The sequence below is a fragment of the Echinops telfairi genome, unplaced genomic scaffold, assembly GCF_000313985.2.
Source record: "Echinops telfairi isolate 266 unplaced genomic scaffold, ASM31398v2 ScPeMD7_18;HRSCAF=68, whole genome shotgun sequence".
Classification (NCBI taxonomy): Eukaryota; Metazoa; Chordata; class Mammalia; order Afrosoricida; family Tenrecidae; genus Echinops; species Echinops telfairi.
Genome location: NW_022103915.1, coordinates 11,833,596 through 11,851,059, shown reverse-complemented (window position 1 = coordinate 11,851,059; position 17,464 = coordinate 11,833,596). Strand labels below are relative to the sequence as shown.

Below are 17,464 nucleotides of genomic sequence, written 5' to 3'. Positions count from 1 at the left end.
GGCCTGAGCGCCGCCGTCGCCCGTCCCGCAGCGGCCGGCAGCATGATCCGACGGGCGGGGGACGCCGCGGGGTAAGTCCGGCCAGCACCCCTTCTCTGCGCGCCCCGACCCCTGCGAGCCCCCAGCGGCGGGACCTGGGCAGTGCCGTCCCTGGACCGACGGTGGCGGCACTGGCGGGCACGGGGGCCTGCGGGCAAGGGGGCGGCCCTGGTGACTGCGGGGCTTGGCGATTATGCGAGACGTCCCCAGCCAGACGCGGCTCCGGGGCCAGCCGGCTGCACACGGGCGCGGCGGGGCGGGTGCCAGCGAGGTGTCCGGACCTGTCAGCGCTGGGCCTCGGGGCTGGGTGCACGCGGCCCCCTCCCGAGTGCTCCCACTGAACTTTGGATGCCAGCACGCGCCACCCTGGTCCGCCAGTCTCCCCCCACCAACGCACCGTCTGGCAAGCCCCCTCCCCAGCGCACCCTCGGGCCCTGGGACCCACCAGGCATAGGGTGAGGGGCCAGGGGCCCTGAATCGCGGGCGCCGGCGACCCCCAGCAGACCCGCCCCGCCTAAAAAGAACCCCCACCATACACCACCACCACTCAGGGCTCTCCCGCCGGCCAAGGGCTGTGACCTTCGGACCGAGCTGTGGGGAGGGTCCAGAGCGCACGGGCTGTGCTCGGCCTGCCAGTCCCCCAGGCGAAAGTCCAGTGAGGAGGGCTGGCACCGGCTTCGGAAAGCTGTGCCCCGCGTGCAGTTCCATGGGCTCCGCCCCACCTCCCCACCCCACTGCCCCTGACCTCCTGCTGTGGACACTGATAAGGCCTGCCCTCCACGAAGAAAGTCCCCAACGCCCCCACCCCACCAGACCAGAGGACCACCCAGGTAACTACTGGGCTGGGGACCTCCAGGTCCCCGTGAATTTCCCAGAGGAGGCTGCTCCGGCCTTTTTCTGGTGTCAAGATAGGGGTGCGCGTTGCCACCTCCGGTTTAAAAGTCCCGGGCCTACTGTGAGATGGACCCCAGGCCAGCCGCCAGTCTGGCCTTGCCCAGTGACCTCATCTCCAGGCCCGAGTCCTCTCTGTAAACCCGAGGGTGGGGCCATCGCTGTCCATTGTTTGTGCTGCCCCAGCCGTCCCCAGTCGTCCGGCAGCTGGACATGACAGACTTCCACCCTGGTGGGAGGGGCCCTGAGCACATCTGGATGCCAAGGTCTCCTGCCTACGCTCCCCTCCCCAATCCCACCCGCCTGAGCCCGGAAATTCTGGCAGAATGGTTCCCGGCCCCCACCTAACCCCCCACCCTCAAGTGGTCTCTGCAGAGACCAAAGCCATCCGGTGGAAGGAAATGGGAATTCTGTGCCCCCACCCCCCACCCCAGGGCGAGGACCCCTCCCACCTCCTCCCTGGATTGAGGACCCCTCTTGAGGGCCTATCTATCTGCCACACCCAGGATTGCTACTTGAGGACAAGTTTGTGGGAAGGTGGGGGAAGTCACCAACTGCCAGCTGCCTCACCCATTCCTCTGGCCCTTTGTCTCCTCCTGGGTAAATTAGTTCACCCGTCTGTGCCTCCGCTTCCCAAGAACACAAATATACCCCCAAACCGCTTGCCCTGGAGTCGAACTCATGGACGCTGTAGGACTGAGCAGAACTGCCCATTGGCTTTCCAAGACTGTGCTCTTCCTGAGAGCAGACCGGCATGTTTCTCCCACCAGACGGGCTGGGTGTAGTCCAACCGATGGTCCCTATGTCAGCAGCCTAGAGCTCTTAATCAGCAAACCACCAGCCCCCTTTACGTATCTATAAAAAACACCAGCTCCCTTTACGTAGCTATAAAAACCAAACCAAACTCACCGCCATCACGTTGATGCCGACATGTAGCCACTAGGTCACCAAGGGCTCCATTAACCAAACTCAAGTGCCACCCAGTCCATCCCGACTCATGGGACAGGGAAGAATGATCTCCGTGGGCTTCCAAGATTTGCCACATTATGGGAGTGGAAAGCCTCATCTTTCTCCCGAGGAGCAGCTGGGGGGGTTGAACTGCTGGCTTTGTGGTGAGCATAGCCCCTGCTGCTCCGTCCGAGCTGTCATCAAGGCTCAGTGAAGTGATGTGTAGAAAGCGCTGAGCACATGGACCTGCAGGGCACTCAGTCAACCTTCCGTCCTTGCTCTCACCATGGCCACTGTGGCCTTTGTGGAGTGTGACGCCTCTGCTTCCAGCCGTGTAGCTTCCGACGGCGATGTGCCCTCTGCCTCCATCTGTAAATTGGGGCTAATAACCGTGATGCCTTGAGCTCTGAACTGCAAGGTCAGCAGTTCAAAACCACCAGCCACACCGAAGGAGAAGGACAAGGTTGTGTACTCCAATAAAGAGTTAACTGTCCAGGGAGTTAACAAACAGGGAGTTTGAGAGCTTTGGACTCCGTGGGAAAGGCGTCCTGGTTTAAGCACCACTCTGCCAACGGAAAGGTCAGAGATTCAAACCCACTAGCTGCTCCGCGGGAGGAAGGTACAGCCCTCGGCTTCTGTAGTGCCCAGTGTTGGAAAGCCTGTGGGGCAGTGCTGCTCTGTCCTAGAGGGTCACTGGGAGTCTGAATGGACTGACGGTGATCATAAGCTTGTTCGGAGGGTTAGATGCATTCATAACTTCAAAGCTCTTAGCCTGTTGTGTTGCGTGACTTGCTCACATCAGTGCAGTCTCTCCGAGAACCTTTTGGATTGTCAGGATTCTTGGATGGGATCTCATTTCACATGGCGCCTGGTATAGAAATCCCCTTCAGCATATTCCTGAAAAGTGCTTGCGTACCTCCAGTGATGGAGAATGTACCGCCACTGATGGCAGTCCTCTGGCGTGAGATGCCCAAGAAAGGACTTCTTAACTTGCATCACGGTCTGCCTTGCCTATGTTAGTTACAGTGTCCAAAGATCAGTAGGGGAAAGTACTGATAACCCTAGCCCCAGACCCTGCCCAATAGTCAGGAGGGGTCCTCAGTCCTAGGTCAAGTTTATCTTTCCACCCAGCCATTCCCACTGCCCCCTCCTCCTTTCTGACAGGGAGTGTTCAGGTTGCTGGATGAATACTGCCCACCCTACCCCTACCCCAGGGACTAGGATGATGTCCCTGGGGTATGAGTCCCCTGGAATAGGAAGCTGAAGACCTTGGAAAGCAGACGGCTCTCACTCCTCAGGGCCGCTGTGACAGGAACCCCTCCAGGGTGGGGCATGGAGCATTGGACAATTCTCCAAACACCGAACACCAAACTTCCTGCCGTGGACTCTGTTCTGACACATAGCGACCCTATAGCACAGGGCAGAACTGCCCCTGTGGGTTTCTGAGACTAGGTCTTTACAGAAGCAGGAAGCCTCATCTTTCTCCCTCGGCGTGGCTGGTGGTTTTGAACTGCTGACCTTGTGGTTCACAGCCCAATGCGTTGGCTAGAGATCGCTGTCTCAGCTCTCCAGCCCAGGTGCTTCTCAGAGACGGAGAGCTACACAAGGCATCCGAACACCCCCACCCCCACCCCCACCTGTTCACCTCGGTGCCTGCTAGCTTCCTTTCCCCTGCGGGACCCCCCCCCCCTTCATGTCTGTTCATTGTACGGAGGACACGGGCTGGTGGAGAACGGAAGCAGACTCCAGGAGGGCTGCAGAGAGCCCCTCGCCAGGTGGCCAGAAGGGAGGGGTGGTGCTGGATTTGTGACAGAGTAGTGTAGGACCGTGGGGCTGGAGATGAGGTGGGAGGGAAAGGGGGAATGAGGCTGAACAGGGTGCTGTGGCTGCCAAGGGGCCCAAGTTTCAGGAAACAGGTGCTGATTGTGCAGAGGGCTGGCGGTGGGGAGAGGGGGTGTCACTTTAGGATGTGTGTGGTCAGAGTCCACTCACCCCATCCACAGTGAGGCGATGACCCAGCAGGTACCCCTGACTGCTCATCACAGCTGCAGAGCAGGGCACAGTCATAGGTTCCACGTACTGAGGATCTGCCAAAGATTTCACTGGAAAAACATGGCCATCGCTGACCCAATCCAGTCCCCTACAAGGAAACAGAGACCAGAGAGAGGAAGTGCCTCACCCGAGGCCAGAGGAGCTGGAGGTGGAGCTAGGCCTACAATGTGGGTCTCCTGGGCTAGCCTCACCTTTGTCAATGCTGGGGGAGGGGGCTTTGCTGAACCCCCAGAGAGGGTTCTGAGATGGGGGCTGCTGGGTTTGGGGTGAGAGGCTCTCCCAGGGAGGACCCCACTCAGAACAGGGTCAACGGTGAATCTGGGGTCCCAGCCCACCACTCCAGCTCTGCCCCCCCACCTGTACTCCCTTGCTTCCAGGGGCAAACATTCCCAGGTGGTCTGAGCTGGCCCTCGGCTGGGAAACCCACCCCGTCTAGTCCCCAGCAGAGACTCTGTCCCCCAAATCAACAAGAGTTACCTCAGGAGCACGGGCCTGTGCTTGGTCCCTGGGCAGCCCCCGGGCATTCTCTGGGCAGCAGCCGGGAGGGCTGGATGTGAGATGAAAGGTCTCCGCACATTTTCCCAGGAGCTTCTGTCCCATCTCCCCACTGTCCAGAGCCTGGTCCCTGCTTTGCCATCTTCCCTGGTGTCCCAAATGGAAAACGCTTGTAGCGCCCCTGTGTTTCACCTTAAAATGGAGAAGTAGACCCCACTGGCCAGAAGCAGCGGGGTGAGAAGCGTGGCAGGTGAGGGAGGACCCTCCCTGGACCTCCGTTTACAGACAGGAGGCTGAGGGGACCAGTGGAGCCTCCCTGCCCCGGGCCAGAGCCGAGAGAAGGAAAGAAAGGTGGTCCCAGCCCCAGGCCTCTCCCTCCAAGTCCCTCCCAGGTTCTACGTTTTGCCGGACGTTCAGCCCCTTCTTCAGCACAAGTCGTCTGGCAATGACCAGTGGGCAGAACTGGGAGGGCAGCAGTTCAGGCGGTGGGGAGAGCTAGCGGGAGAGAGGCGCCTGAGGGGGTAGTGGCGTGGGGGGCAGGACTGGGAAACACCAGAGTTAGGGTCTGCACATTGATTCTGAGAGCTGATGGCCGGGTGGCAGGACCTGAGGAAGTGTCCCTATGAGCGAGAGGAATGGGGGCTCCCCACAGGGTTCCATCCTGGGCCCGGGCCACCCCTGGTGGTCTTGGGGGCTTATGTGCCCAGAAAAGCCCCTTCACTTCGGTTTGCCCCCTGCTTTCTGTGCCCCCATACGGAGTCACTTTCAGCAGGGAGTGATGGAAGGTGAGTCATCTTGGGAAGTCAGCTTTAGAAGTCAGGTTCGTGTCTGGCGGTCAGTTCTAGGACTTTCCGTTCATGTAACCAACCACTGCCCTGAACTTACTTGCCTTGCTTATTCCGAGAACCAGAAAGTTGCCCCTGCCCTCCGTCCCCAGGGTGGTGGAAACCTGGATTATTGGGCCCCAAGCTTGGAGCTAAAGTCACAACGCCAACAACGTTTCCAAAAGGTTGACCTGCTCCACTCAGATGGGCCCTTCCAGGGGAACAATGGTTCTCTCTGACAGCGAGGCAGGCAGCTGCTGCCCATGCTCCGCCTCCGCTCAACTCACCTACCCACCCAGAGAGGCAGCGCCACACAACCCTGTCTCAAGGGCCCCTCAAAGAAGCCTTGTGCTCCACGCCCCACTCCAGCTCTGCCCAAAGCCAGCCTCACCCCTCTGCCCTCACAGGCACGCCCAGCACCCCCACCCTCTTGCCACCAAGTTCCTTTGTTGCCTTTCTGAGCCTCCCACCCTTTCTGGCCTTCCCTCCTCCAGGAAGCCTTCCTGGGGCTCCATCCCACAGGGCCTGGCTGCGCCTTGTCCAGGGCCCACACCCTTCTTGGCACAAACCGCTGGCTTGCGTGGCAATCTTAGAGAAGCCCAAACCATGTTAGTGCCACAGCTTCCTACTGAGGTTCTGAGCTGCCAGAGATCAGGGCCAGAGCCCACTCCTGTTGGTGTCCTGGTCTTCCGTCATGCGCACAGCGGGCCCAGCGCAAACACTCGAGGATTCTGGGGTACCGCATGAGCGTTCAAAAACTGCCCGCCACACTTCTCGCCAGTGTCTCGCCTGAAACACAGCATTTTCCGGAGCCATTTGCAAAGGAGCTGAGACTGCAGGGTGGGGTCCAGGAGGGGTGGGCCCGGGCGACAGAAGAGAACGGCAGCTGGAGACCCCTTCAAGGCGATCTTACCTAGTCGGGAAGTAAGAGGGTGACTGCCAGCCTTCATATTGGAACCTGTCTGCTGCCCATGACTTCTCTGGAAGTGGGGGGCGGGGGGTGCCCACTCCGATGTCAATGGTTATCACCTCCTCAGGCAAAAGAATGGCATTCAGGTGAGGGGAGAGGTCCTGAGGGGTGGTGGAGGGCGGGCGGCAGGGAGTTGCTAGGACAGTATGTGGCCCTTGAGGAAATGAGGGTACTGTGTGTGTGTGTGTGTGTGTGTGTGTGTGTGTGTGTGTGTGTGTGTGTGTGATATCACTGTATCCGCTCACGTTGTTGTCAGGCTTTCTGGGACAGGACTGTTCTCAGTCAACTCTTTCCAGCTTCAAGCTTCATCCCATCCTTTTACACTGACCACTGACCAAGCGAGCTCATGTTGGCTGTCCTCAGCGGCTTCATCTGAAGGGAAGTCTGATGACGGAAAGTCCGAGGCGCGTACCCACGCTGTGCCCGCCTCCCCACAGCCTCATGCCGCTGCCCCCACACCTAGACTGGAGATAAACGCCTTAATTGTCTCCGCCTTCACTGGTTTGGAAGATGCCTGGGGACTTTGCATGCTTGGGACAACACCACTCTGCTGAGTGATGGGGAGCTCTAGGGCCCTGCCCCCTCTCGGGTCCTGTTGAGATGTTAAAAAACAGAAACAAATTCACTGCCATTGAGTTAATGCCAACTCATATCCACCCTGTAGGACAGGGAGAACCGCCCCTGTGAGTTTCCGAAACTGTAATACCTTACGGGAGTAGAAAGCCTCCTCTTTCTCCTGAGATTTTCATGTAGCGGAAAAGTTTTCTCGCTGGTCCTCAGTTTCCCTGTGCTCTGAGTTTGGTCATCTCTAAAGTGCCTGCTCAATCCGGCATCCTGTGATTTCCTGACTACCCGCCAGCAGGTGCTGAGGCTGGTATCCTGAAGCCAAGGAGATGGAAGTGCCGGTTGGAACAGTCTAGAACATGTGGGTTCACTTTCATAAGAAACAAAGACACCGGAAGCAGACTTCTGGGTCATCAGTGCTTGAAAGGAAATAGTCTCTTTATTTAATTATTATGATGATGATTTTTTTAAACTGCTATGGGTTTAAAAAAAGGTTCTTTTTAACCAGTCTTGAAAGAAAAGTGCATCAGTTTGGGGCCCCCACTTTGAGGAGCGGTTCCTGGCTCCCTTAAGAGGACATGCTGACTGGGTGGTGGGTGGGACAGTGTCTCTCAGTGGGTCCTGTGAGTGTGTTACCGGCCCACCATGTTGTGTGGGGACTGTGGAGAGGCGGCGGAGCAAGTAGGTGGCCTCTTGGGGCTCTGGCTGGGAAGCCTGTCCCTGAGAGGGTGTGAGCTCAGGGTGGGGTGGGGTGGGGTTCTGCGAAGGGGAAATGTAGGTGGGGCTGTGTGTCAGGTCCTCCCACAAACACTTCCAGGGCTCAGTGAGATAGGCAGGCTGTCCTTGACCAGGCGGGAGTAGTAGAGGACACTGTGCCCTCCCTCCCCCTTCTCCCAGCACACATAGTGATATCTCCCCCATCCTCCTTCAAGGAGAAGAAAAGGTTGGTGGGTATATAGAATGGGACCCCCCCTCACGACCGAGGGTCCTCGGGACATCTGGGAAGGGCCTTACTGACTCCCTATCTGTGAGGCTCTGGGCCTCAGGCCCTGCACCAAGTCCGGCCACTGCCTCCACTTCCATCCTCAGCCTGTCTCTCTCCTGGCTGTCCCGTCCCCACGCTGCCTCTCTCCACACAGGGCTAGGAGGGGGAGGGGACAGAAACCTCCCTGGCTTGTCAGGAGCTTTGAGAGGGGGCAGCAGACCCTTCCCATCTCACTGGTGGTTCTGGGTATAGTCTGAACACACAGAAGACTGAGCCAACCTGCTGCAAAATGTCAGTTCCCGTTTAGAAGAAACGGCCCGGGGAGCAGTTGTGGTCAAGGCCCGCTGCCCCTGGGTGCAGGCTGCAGCAGCATACGCTCAGGCCACATCCTATGGAGTAATGACACCCTCCCTCGGCTGAGGCAGAACTCAGGGCCCCCACAGCCTGGCTCCTCCCAGCCCCAGGCCCTGGGGGAGCTAAGGATTGGAGGAGAAAGAGGCTAAGGAGGGAGGGGGCTTTGGGCTCTGCCAGGGAGGGGAATCATCTGCAGGATAGGCAGCTTCACCCCATGAAGGTAACCCCCATTTCACCACTGACTTTGGGACCTTTTACCCTCTAGGTAAGAGATGACTCTTTCAATGCGAAACACCCCCATGACTCCATGCTGAACAAGAGAGGTATCAGGGACTGATGGGAGAGTTTTCTAGAAGGGTGAAGAGGGACATCCCAGAGCAAGGAAAGAGGATGCCAAGGGGAGCAGAGGAGCCCTCCTCCTCCATAGGTTTCTCAGGCCTAAACTGTCCCCTGGGATAATGGTGTCCTCCCTCACCCACCTCGCAGGCCCAAAGAATAAATTGTTTTCTGATTGCTGTTTTATTCTTCACAGTTTTACAGTGACAGAATCCAAATACCCTACAATTCAATAGTTCCATCATATGGAGAAGAGTCATGCGATCATGACCATGAGCAACTTCAGAACATTTTCTTTTGTCTTGTCCTCCTTATTCTCAGCTCCCCCTCTCCCCCCAGCCTCCCCTGCCCCATCTCCCAAGGAGCTCCTCCATGCAGCGCCCATCTCTCTAGATTCACCATCCTGAAGTTCATATTCTGAAAAGCGTCCCCAAATCCAAAACAAGGAACCGAAAACGCGAACACCAATAACAAAATAAAATAGAGAGACACCCCAGAGGCAGAGAAGACAGAAAATATGAAAAACTAGAACAACTTTAAGATGGGTCAAAGGGGAGATCAAATGATACGGTGTTAGATTTTAGCTGAGTTCTGTCTGGCGTCATCCGCTTCCCACTACGCTCTGTAGGACAGCACGCGATTCCCATCCCGGGTCTGTGTTCACAGGGGATTCACCGGAGGCTGCGTGTATTTCCACTTCACTTTTTCTGAACGGCTAAAACTTTTAGATGTGTCAAAAAGGGGATCGAATCAGAATCAGGTGCTATGTTTTAATCTACTCTAATCATCTCTACAATACCCTTTGTCTGATAACCAGGCTAGTCACACCCCTCAAGGATGGGCAGAGGGCGATCGTCAGAGGCTTAGTCTCTACAGATCCTGCAGATGGATTTGGGGCTTCCTCAGCCGTCTATAGCCTTCCGTGAACCAGGAGTTCACAATTTAAACTCTGATACCACTCCCTCCTTCAAATCTGGATGACATTATTTACAATCCTGGGGTCACACAGGCTGGTGTGCTTCTTCCACGGGGACTTCGTTGACACCTCACTTAAGCGGCTAGGCCTTCACATTTGAAATGCACACTCTGATCTCACTGCCTTGGAGTTGACTCTGATCTCACTGCCCCTGTGGGTTTCCGAGACTAACTGGATAGGAGTAGAAAACGTCATCTTTCTCCCGAGGAGCAGCTGGTAGTTTCAAAATGCCAACCTTGAGATTAGCCTTGCTGTAAGCTGCCAGCTCATAACCCACTACGCCACCAGGGTTGCCGGGTTCTGAACGTCTCTGGCTAAAGGAGGGAGCTGTCAGCAATAATCCAGCAAGGATTTCTATCCCCAGCCTCGAGTCCCCAGCTTCCTTCTTCTTCTAAGTGAATGCCAGAGAGGGATGATGCCATTTTCCTCGTGGATACTGCCACGGAAAGCCAGGACGTAGCTCTCTGCCGGCGGCACCCAGGCAGCACCCATGGCCCGTGCTTGTTTGGGATCTCAATGGTGTGGGCAGTACATTCATCTCCAAAACAAGAGTGGGGACCCTTTTTCCTGCCCAGGGCCATTTGGAAATGTATGTCATTATTTGAGGGCTGTACAGAACTATCAGCTTAAAAGTTATTCTGCTGTCTTTCGTCAAACATTTCGTTAACTCGGCTCTCGTGTGATGACTTTCTACTCCTGTTAAGAGTTACAGTCTCGGAAACCCACAGGGGGCAGTTCTACCCTGTCCTGTCGGGTCACTGTGAATTGGCAATGATCTGACGGCCTTGAGTTTGGTGTTTAGTTTAACATGATGACTAGGAGCCCTGATGGCAGAGTGGTTATGTGTTAGGCTGCTAACTGCAGGGTCAGCAGTTTGAAACCACCAGCTGCTCCTCAGGAGAATGACAGGGCTTTCTACTCCCATAAAGAGTTAGTCTGGGAGACTCACAGGGGTATTTTAACCTGCACATTGCTATTGACTTGACAGCATTGAGTTTGTTTGGTTGGGGGGTGGGGGGTAAACTACTTCTCTCTGGTGAGGCACATGATGTGAGCTGGTGTTGACGATTTCCTGCCCTTACATGGCCAACGGGCTTGCCGTTCCCCACCCCTGATCTAAAACACACCCAGGGATTCTTCTCTCAGTGAGTGATATAACTCACTGATATTTTATAACTCCATAGAAAAATGGGATTAAAGGGTAATGGAATGTCTCTGTGAACTTTTTGAGGCTCCCTTATATATACATCAACCTGCCCAACTAGCTGCCCACCTGTTTATCCATTCATCCCTCTACTTACCCATCCATCTTTGAATCCATCTATCCATCCTTTGTCCATCATCCATTCACTCTCCTAATATGCATCCCTTATCCATCAGTTTCCAGCTCGTCTTCCAGGGGAAATAGGACCAGGGCACACTATACAGTCAAAGAGGTGCTGCGGGGTCCTTCAGTTGGCTGCAGTGATGATGGGCCCTGCTCTTTGGACCGGGAGGGCAGTTGGGGGAAGTTTGTTGTAGGGATGGGGTGAGGACAGATGTGCCGTTAAGGCTGTTGGTTTTCCTAAGGAAACGTTATAGTATACTTGAAAAAAATGCTCACACACAAACACATGAAACGTCAAAGTCTCACTGGTGTTGAGTCTACTTTCAGCTCAAATGTGTTTGTGTGTGTGTGTGTGTGTGTGTGTACATGCCATTGTGGCACCTCTTTTATTCACCACGTGTTACTTCCCATCCGCAGAGCTATAGGCTGTGCTGTGAACATGTGTCACCTACATAACGTCTTTGGTGTTACCTATATAATGCCTTATACCTAATAGAACACCTTATAGCTATTTTAATGGATTGGCGCTGATTCAGCTATGGGAATGTGTTGATTTCTTGCCTCCTTTCCAAGTCTGCTCTGTTTCAAATGAAGCTCCTGCCAACTTCTAGAGCCCTAGAATTTGGGGGACCATTTGAGTTCAAGTGTGAGGCAGAACTTTAATTGTGGACAATATAACATTTAGCTGAACAGTTTCCTGTTATTTATTTATTTTTTATTTTTTGCAGTTAGCTGCGGCTATGGGATTAGGTTCAGGGCAGTGAGCCATCTGTGGGCAGGACCGTTTCACTGGAGGGATCCTTTTTCCTGTTGGCTGGGATACAGATGTGATGGTGGGGTGAAGGCAGCCATTCTGGATTCTGAGAATGGAAGCCACGCAGGGTGGAGCAACAATGTAGCAAGGACCTGGGTCTTAGACATGGTGGTGCATACCAACCCTTCCCGGTGAACCCAGATTTTTAAATGAAAGGGGAATGCATGCGTATGGGGTTTCAATCACTGTTATTTTAGATTGCCGGTTACTCGCAGCCAAGTTTAATCCGAATACCAAAAAAATAAAAAGTTGTGGCTTCTTTGTCAGAGTGCCAGATGACTATATGCCGAGGATGCTAAGCTGCTCTGCAGGGTAGTTGGCCAGTCCTGTATCCTGCTGGACATGGGAAGAAGGAAGGGAGAAGCGGGGAGAGGCAGTTAGGCACTGGCTGCGGCTCTGATTTCAAGGACTTGATTGCAAACATTGTTTCACAGTCGGTGTGTGCAAGAGTCAGTTTCACCAGCATCTTCAAACCCGCCAGTTCTCCTCTGTGTTTCCGACTCCCAAGCCCTGGGGCTGGGACTGACCTAGATGCTGCCAATCAAGGCATGTCTGACCTCTCCGGCCTCAGTTTCCTCATCTGTGGTTTGAATGAGCATTCCCTAAGTTAACCCTCCCTGTGCCGGTGTTCTGTAGCCCCTGTGGAGACCTGGCATTCCACCAACACCAGCACATGAGAGCCGGGCGTTCATCCCCTCCGGCAGTCACTGTCTCTTTAAGAAGACCTGCTGAGCAGCCCAGTCAGTCCCAGGCTGCAGGTGTCCAGAGGTCACTTTGCCCCCCGGGACTCCCCAGCTCAGGATCACACCCTCAGACTTGATGTGTGGTCCACCATCGTCCTTCCTCTACTAGCCCAGCCTGGGATTCAGGGCACCGGCTGTGCGGAGAGGCTGAGCCAATACCCTTGGGGTCCTCTGAAGATAGTCTGGGATCCCCTTCTACCAGCCAAGGCAGCGGCCGCCCCCGGCGCCAGCCTCATCCAGCGTCAGAGCTGGGGGCTGCGGCCGGCGCCCCCCCCCTTCCGGGGACCCGCACGTCTGGTCTCTGGTTGCAAAGGGGGCTGTGACTCAGAGGGACGGCCTCGAAGCTGGACCGGGCTCTCTACAGAGCTCCGTGCAGGCGCCCAGGCCTGGTGGCGAGGGAGGCCGGCCACCTCAGCCTCCACGGCCTGCCTCTTTCTGAGCTCGCTCCACTGATGAGGGAGCCCCGGGGCTGCTACCTGCAAGAGTGCAGGGTGTTCATGGCACAGACGTCCTGCGGAGGGAGGGCCAGGTGGGAGCAGAAAGGGCCTGGACTCACTTGTTTCGGCTCTCCGCTTAGAAACCGGAGTTCTGAGCACACAGCTCGGACTCCCAGCAACCCTGTGTGGGTCAGACTAGAACTGGGCTCCCTGGGGCTCTCAGGGACTGATATTGGGGACGGAGGCTGCCAGGCCTTTCTTCTGTAGTCCCTCTGGGTGGGCCCAAACTGCCAACCTCTTAGTGAGCAGCTGAGTTGATGAACGATTCTTGACACCCGGTGCCTAATTGCTGCCCTTGGTTTGCCTTTGGGAGGAATGCCTTAGAAACGGCATCCCAACGATGTCATTTCCTGAGTTTGGCTTGGGAGAGGACCTGCTCCCTCTGTCCCCCGAGTGCTGCTGGGTGTATGACGTTGTGAGGATGTGCACATTTCAGCTGTTTCCAGTGTGGCGTGATGACAAATACAGTAAAGCCAAGGCAGGCAGTCCGGGTGGGGAAGGAAGGGTGACAGGGACCAGCTAGGACGAGACACAGAAGTCTGCAGCGGGCTTGGAGCAAGCAGTTGTGCAGCCCAAGGCTAGTGTCTCGGCAGCAGCCGTGGAGGAGGTGGGGGACGTGGGTGGATTCCGGAGGCAGAGCTAGTGGGGGGTTGGACATGAAGTATGAGAGGGGAGAAGACCCGTCCTGACTCCCCAAGGAGCTCTGGTGGCATCGTGGTCACCCATGGGGCTACTAACCACAAGGTCACCCGTTGGAAACTACCAGCCGCTCTAAGGCAGAAACACAAGGCTGTCTACTCCCCTCAGGCCTTGCAGTCTTGGAAACCCGCAGGGGCGGTTCCCCCGGCCCTTCAGGGTCGGGTGCGTCAGACCTGACTGGTCTGCAGGGAGTTTGGAGGTTGTCGGGTTTTTCCCCTCTTTGGGGGGATAGTCGGGTTCCTCAGGGGACTGCTTGGACGTGTGGGTGCAGGGAGCTGGGACCATGCAGCTGGGAGGTTCAGACTTCCCGTTCCTCCCTCTGCCTCAGGTTCCTCAGCTGGAAAACAGGGATAAGACGGTGCCCAGAGGTCGGCTTCATTTGTGTGCAATGTCGGCCTTTTAAGAACCTTCTGTGAGGGACCAAGCTGATGATAGAAACCCAAAGATGGAAGGAACCTGGGGAGGGCAGAGAGGTTTTTTTAAGGAAGGGAAGAAGAAGAATTCGGAACAGGAGGGGAGCACGATGGGCACACAGCCCGGAGAGTGTAACCCGAGTGACTCACCCAAAGGTGCCCTGTCTGCTTCACGGCCACCATGGCATGAAGGGAAAACCGTGTCCTTCAGCTGTAGAGACGGGTCAGTTCCCCACACCTTGAGGCGCTTCGGCTGTGAAGTCGGCAGCCATGCCCCTCGCCCCACCCCCCACTGTGTCCAACACCAGCACCCATGGTGGACGGGTTGTAGCGGAGCTCCCAGACTAAGGCAGACTAGGAAGAAAGGCCTGGGGACCCGTGCCCACCGGCCCACCAATGCAAACCTATGGATCATAACGTCCCTCAGGAGGGCACCGGCCCGGGCAAGGCTTTGTTCTGCTCCGCATGAGGTTGACATGAGAGGGAGCCAACTCGGTGCCAACTGACAATTGCCGGCGGGGCTTTTGCACCAGCACGTTTGCATCATGGGCACGGAGCAGAACCCCACATGCCACTCCACCCACCTCCGTCCATCTCCCTTGCCCTGCAGGTGGGGAACTGCTTTGTGGGGTGGACAGGGGGCCCAGTCTCTGCTCCCAGCTCTGTCGCTGACTTGCTGGGTGACCCTGGGCGATTCACTGAACCCCACGGTGTGCCAGGCACCGTGCTCCCTGTGTGACACAGCAGCCCCACACAGTAGGCGTTTCAGAAAGGCCACCCCAGGCTTCAGGGTTGACAAAGACTCCTGCCACAACCGCTACAAATATCACCCTCCGCTTTCCTCCCAGATACACCCTGTGCCTCCGACGGGGAGGGGGGCGCTGCTGGTTTCAGCAGCAGGTAGGCGTGCCCGAGGTGAGCTGGCACCTGGGCAGGCAGGCTCTGGGGAGAGAGGTGTGTTTAGTTCCAATTCAAATGCCGCCGCAGCTCCCAGGGCCCAGCCCCACCCTGAAATCAACCTCCAAAAACACTATCAAATCAATGCTGACTCATAGTGACCCTATAGGACAGAGTAGAACTGCCCCTGTGCCTTTCCCAAGACCGTAGCTCTTTACAGAAGGAGAGAGCCTCCTCTTTCTCCCTCAGAGCAGCCGGGGGTTTCAAACTGCTGACCTCATGGTTAGCAACCCAACTCGTAACTACGATGCTACCAGGGTGCCTCTTCCTGTTCAAAAGTCCTTGTGATAATCCTTCTCTCTAACCCACCTCGCAGAGTGAGATCCAAGGGTTAGAAAGGGCAATTTCCAGGTAGGGAGATCATTGATGCAAATATTTTGCATATTCTGTGATTGGAGTGGGAGAATGCTTGTCGGGAGCAGCGGTGAGAGTCTGCGGCAGTCAGAGGTTGGGCATTAAGAATCGTAGCACTGATGGATGCCGTGAGCGAGGTCAGCACATCAAACCCACGAGCCGTTCTGCCGGAAGACTGGAAAGAGTTAGTCTCGAACCCCGCAGAAGTAGCTCAGCTCTGTCCTGTAGTGCTGCTATGAGACAGCATTGACCAGATGGCAGTGAGGGTATTTTTTGTTTTGCTTAGTTGTTTCTTTTTTTTTGTTGTTCAGTTTCATGTCTCATGGGTTTACTGCAGAACACTTGGCTACGAGCTTTGCCCAGGTAATTGTCACAGCCCCGTGGGGCTGGGCTTACGGTGCCCAGCTTACAGGAGGGGAAACTGAGACAGCTGGAAGGGCCAGAGCCAAGACTTGAGTTCAGGAGACTCTACCCTTTGCCCCCGCACTTTCCACATCCCTGTGTTGCATCCCCACATGGGCCCAGACCCGCCTCTGGCTCCCATGTGCCCAGATCCTGGAAGGATTACTGCAGGACACCTCCTGCCAGCCTCCCAACCCCCCTTATGGAGACACCACCCCCTTCTTGAGTTGGCCCAACATGGATAGACCTGTGTGGAAAGGCCTGCCTGGCCCTGGGTTTGACCTTACCCTGAGAGTCTTTGAGACAGAACATGCCGTCTCCCCTCAAGACCCCTCCTTGCCGCTCCTGCAACCTCACCCCTGGCTCTCGTCTGGGCTGTTATTAGTTGTCATTGAGACCGTTCCAACTCCCGGGACCCCTGGGTGCAGCGGAGACCTGCTCCCGAGAGTTGGCAAGGCAGTGGCCTCTCCAAAGCCGGTGGCCAGGCCTTTCTGCAGGTGGAGGCCTCTCTGGGCGGGCTCAAAGGGCCATGCGGCTAGTTGTTGAATATCCTCTTACCCATTTGCACCAACCTGTCCTGTGGGGCGAGGCTGCCCTACTGCTCCCCCAATTAGCCCATGTCCTCCAACCTCTACCTTGAAACCCCACATCAACCTCCCCCATGCTAATGCGACAGGTGGGCATCTGTGGAACACAGGGGCAGAACCACGAAGGAGCGCTGCCCCCTTGGTGTTCAGGCCCCGGCGTGGTATAGTTTGACTCTGGGGGCAGCCTGGGCTGAGGACCAGGCACTTGGCAGGACCCTACAGAACGGCAGGCTGCTTGGATGCTCACGTGACCCATGAATCCCCGAGAGGAGGAAATGTGGTCACACAACTGTTTGGTGGGTTGCAGGGTGACTCAGTGTCACCGGGGTGGGGGTGGGGGGCGCGGGAGGAGGTGGTGACGCCGCAGCAGTTTCCTGCAGGGTGCAGATGATGCCTGGGGTTCAAAGTTGCGTTCCTCGTGGTGCTCACAGCGCCCACGGGAGGGCAGGGGTTGGGGTCCAGCATTGCCCTGGGCCAGCTCTGTGTTAGACCTCCCCTCCCCTTCAGAAAAAGGGGTTCACATTTTCAAAATACACCACCCCTCCACGGCCATGTTTCGCCCCTCCAGCAGGTAGGGAGCAGGGGTCCCTTCTCCCCTTGTATTGCGGGGAGCACCGAGAGTCTGAGAGGCAGGCATGTTAGCCCATGGTCACACAACAGGCTCACGGCAGAGCCTGCCATAGACGCCGACTCCTTTCCACGGCAAAGCCATTTCTGAAGAAGTGCCTGGGCCAAAGGATGCCCACCAACCCAGCCCGGCTACCTATAACTCAGGGTGACCCGTGGGAATCTGAGTAGAGCGGTCGCTGATTTTCAGAAGGCGGCGGCCAGCCCTTTCTTCCAAGTCTTGTCTAGAGAGACTCAAACCTCCAACCTCTGGATTGGAAGGCAAACACTTAATCCCGGGTGCCACCAGAGACCTAAATGCTGGCTGCAGTGACCCCATCTGGAGTCTTTCTGAGCTCCCTGTGTGCTGGTCTCTTTCATACCCATGGCCGGCCTCGGGGTTCAGTCAGGCTGCCGTATCTGGGGGTCTGGGAGAGGGAAACCCTCAGAGAGCCAACAGGCTGGGAGAGAACAGGGGTTCCATCTCAGGTCAGTTTCCCTTCTCGGCCCCTCCAGAGGCCAGTCGTGGCGGGGTGCAGGGGCCCCCCATGTTGTGGGAACAAGACAGCAACCTCCCTGGAGCCACTTGAACCTTAAGCCTTCCTGTCCCCACCTGGTCCCTGGGGAGGAG

General features: G+C 56.4%; 1 protein-coding gene across 1 annotated transcript in view; it reads left to right on the top strand.

Annotated features, from left to right (window-relative positions):
- The first annotated feature begins 26 nt into the window (after nt 1–26).
- RIN3 (Ras and Rab interactor 3) overlaps nt 27–17,464 on the top strand; it is a 114,799-nt gene continuing 97,361 nt past the window's right edge. The window contains exon 1 of the mRNA XM_045287778.1: nt 27–71. Coding sequence (XP_045143713.1) covers nt 43–71 — 29 coding nt within the window. The 5' untranslated portion in view covers nt 27–42. The remainder of the gene's footprint in view (nt 72–17,464) is intronic.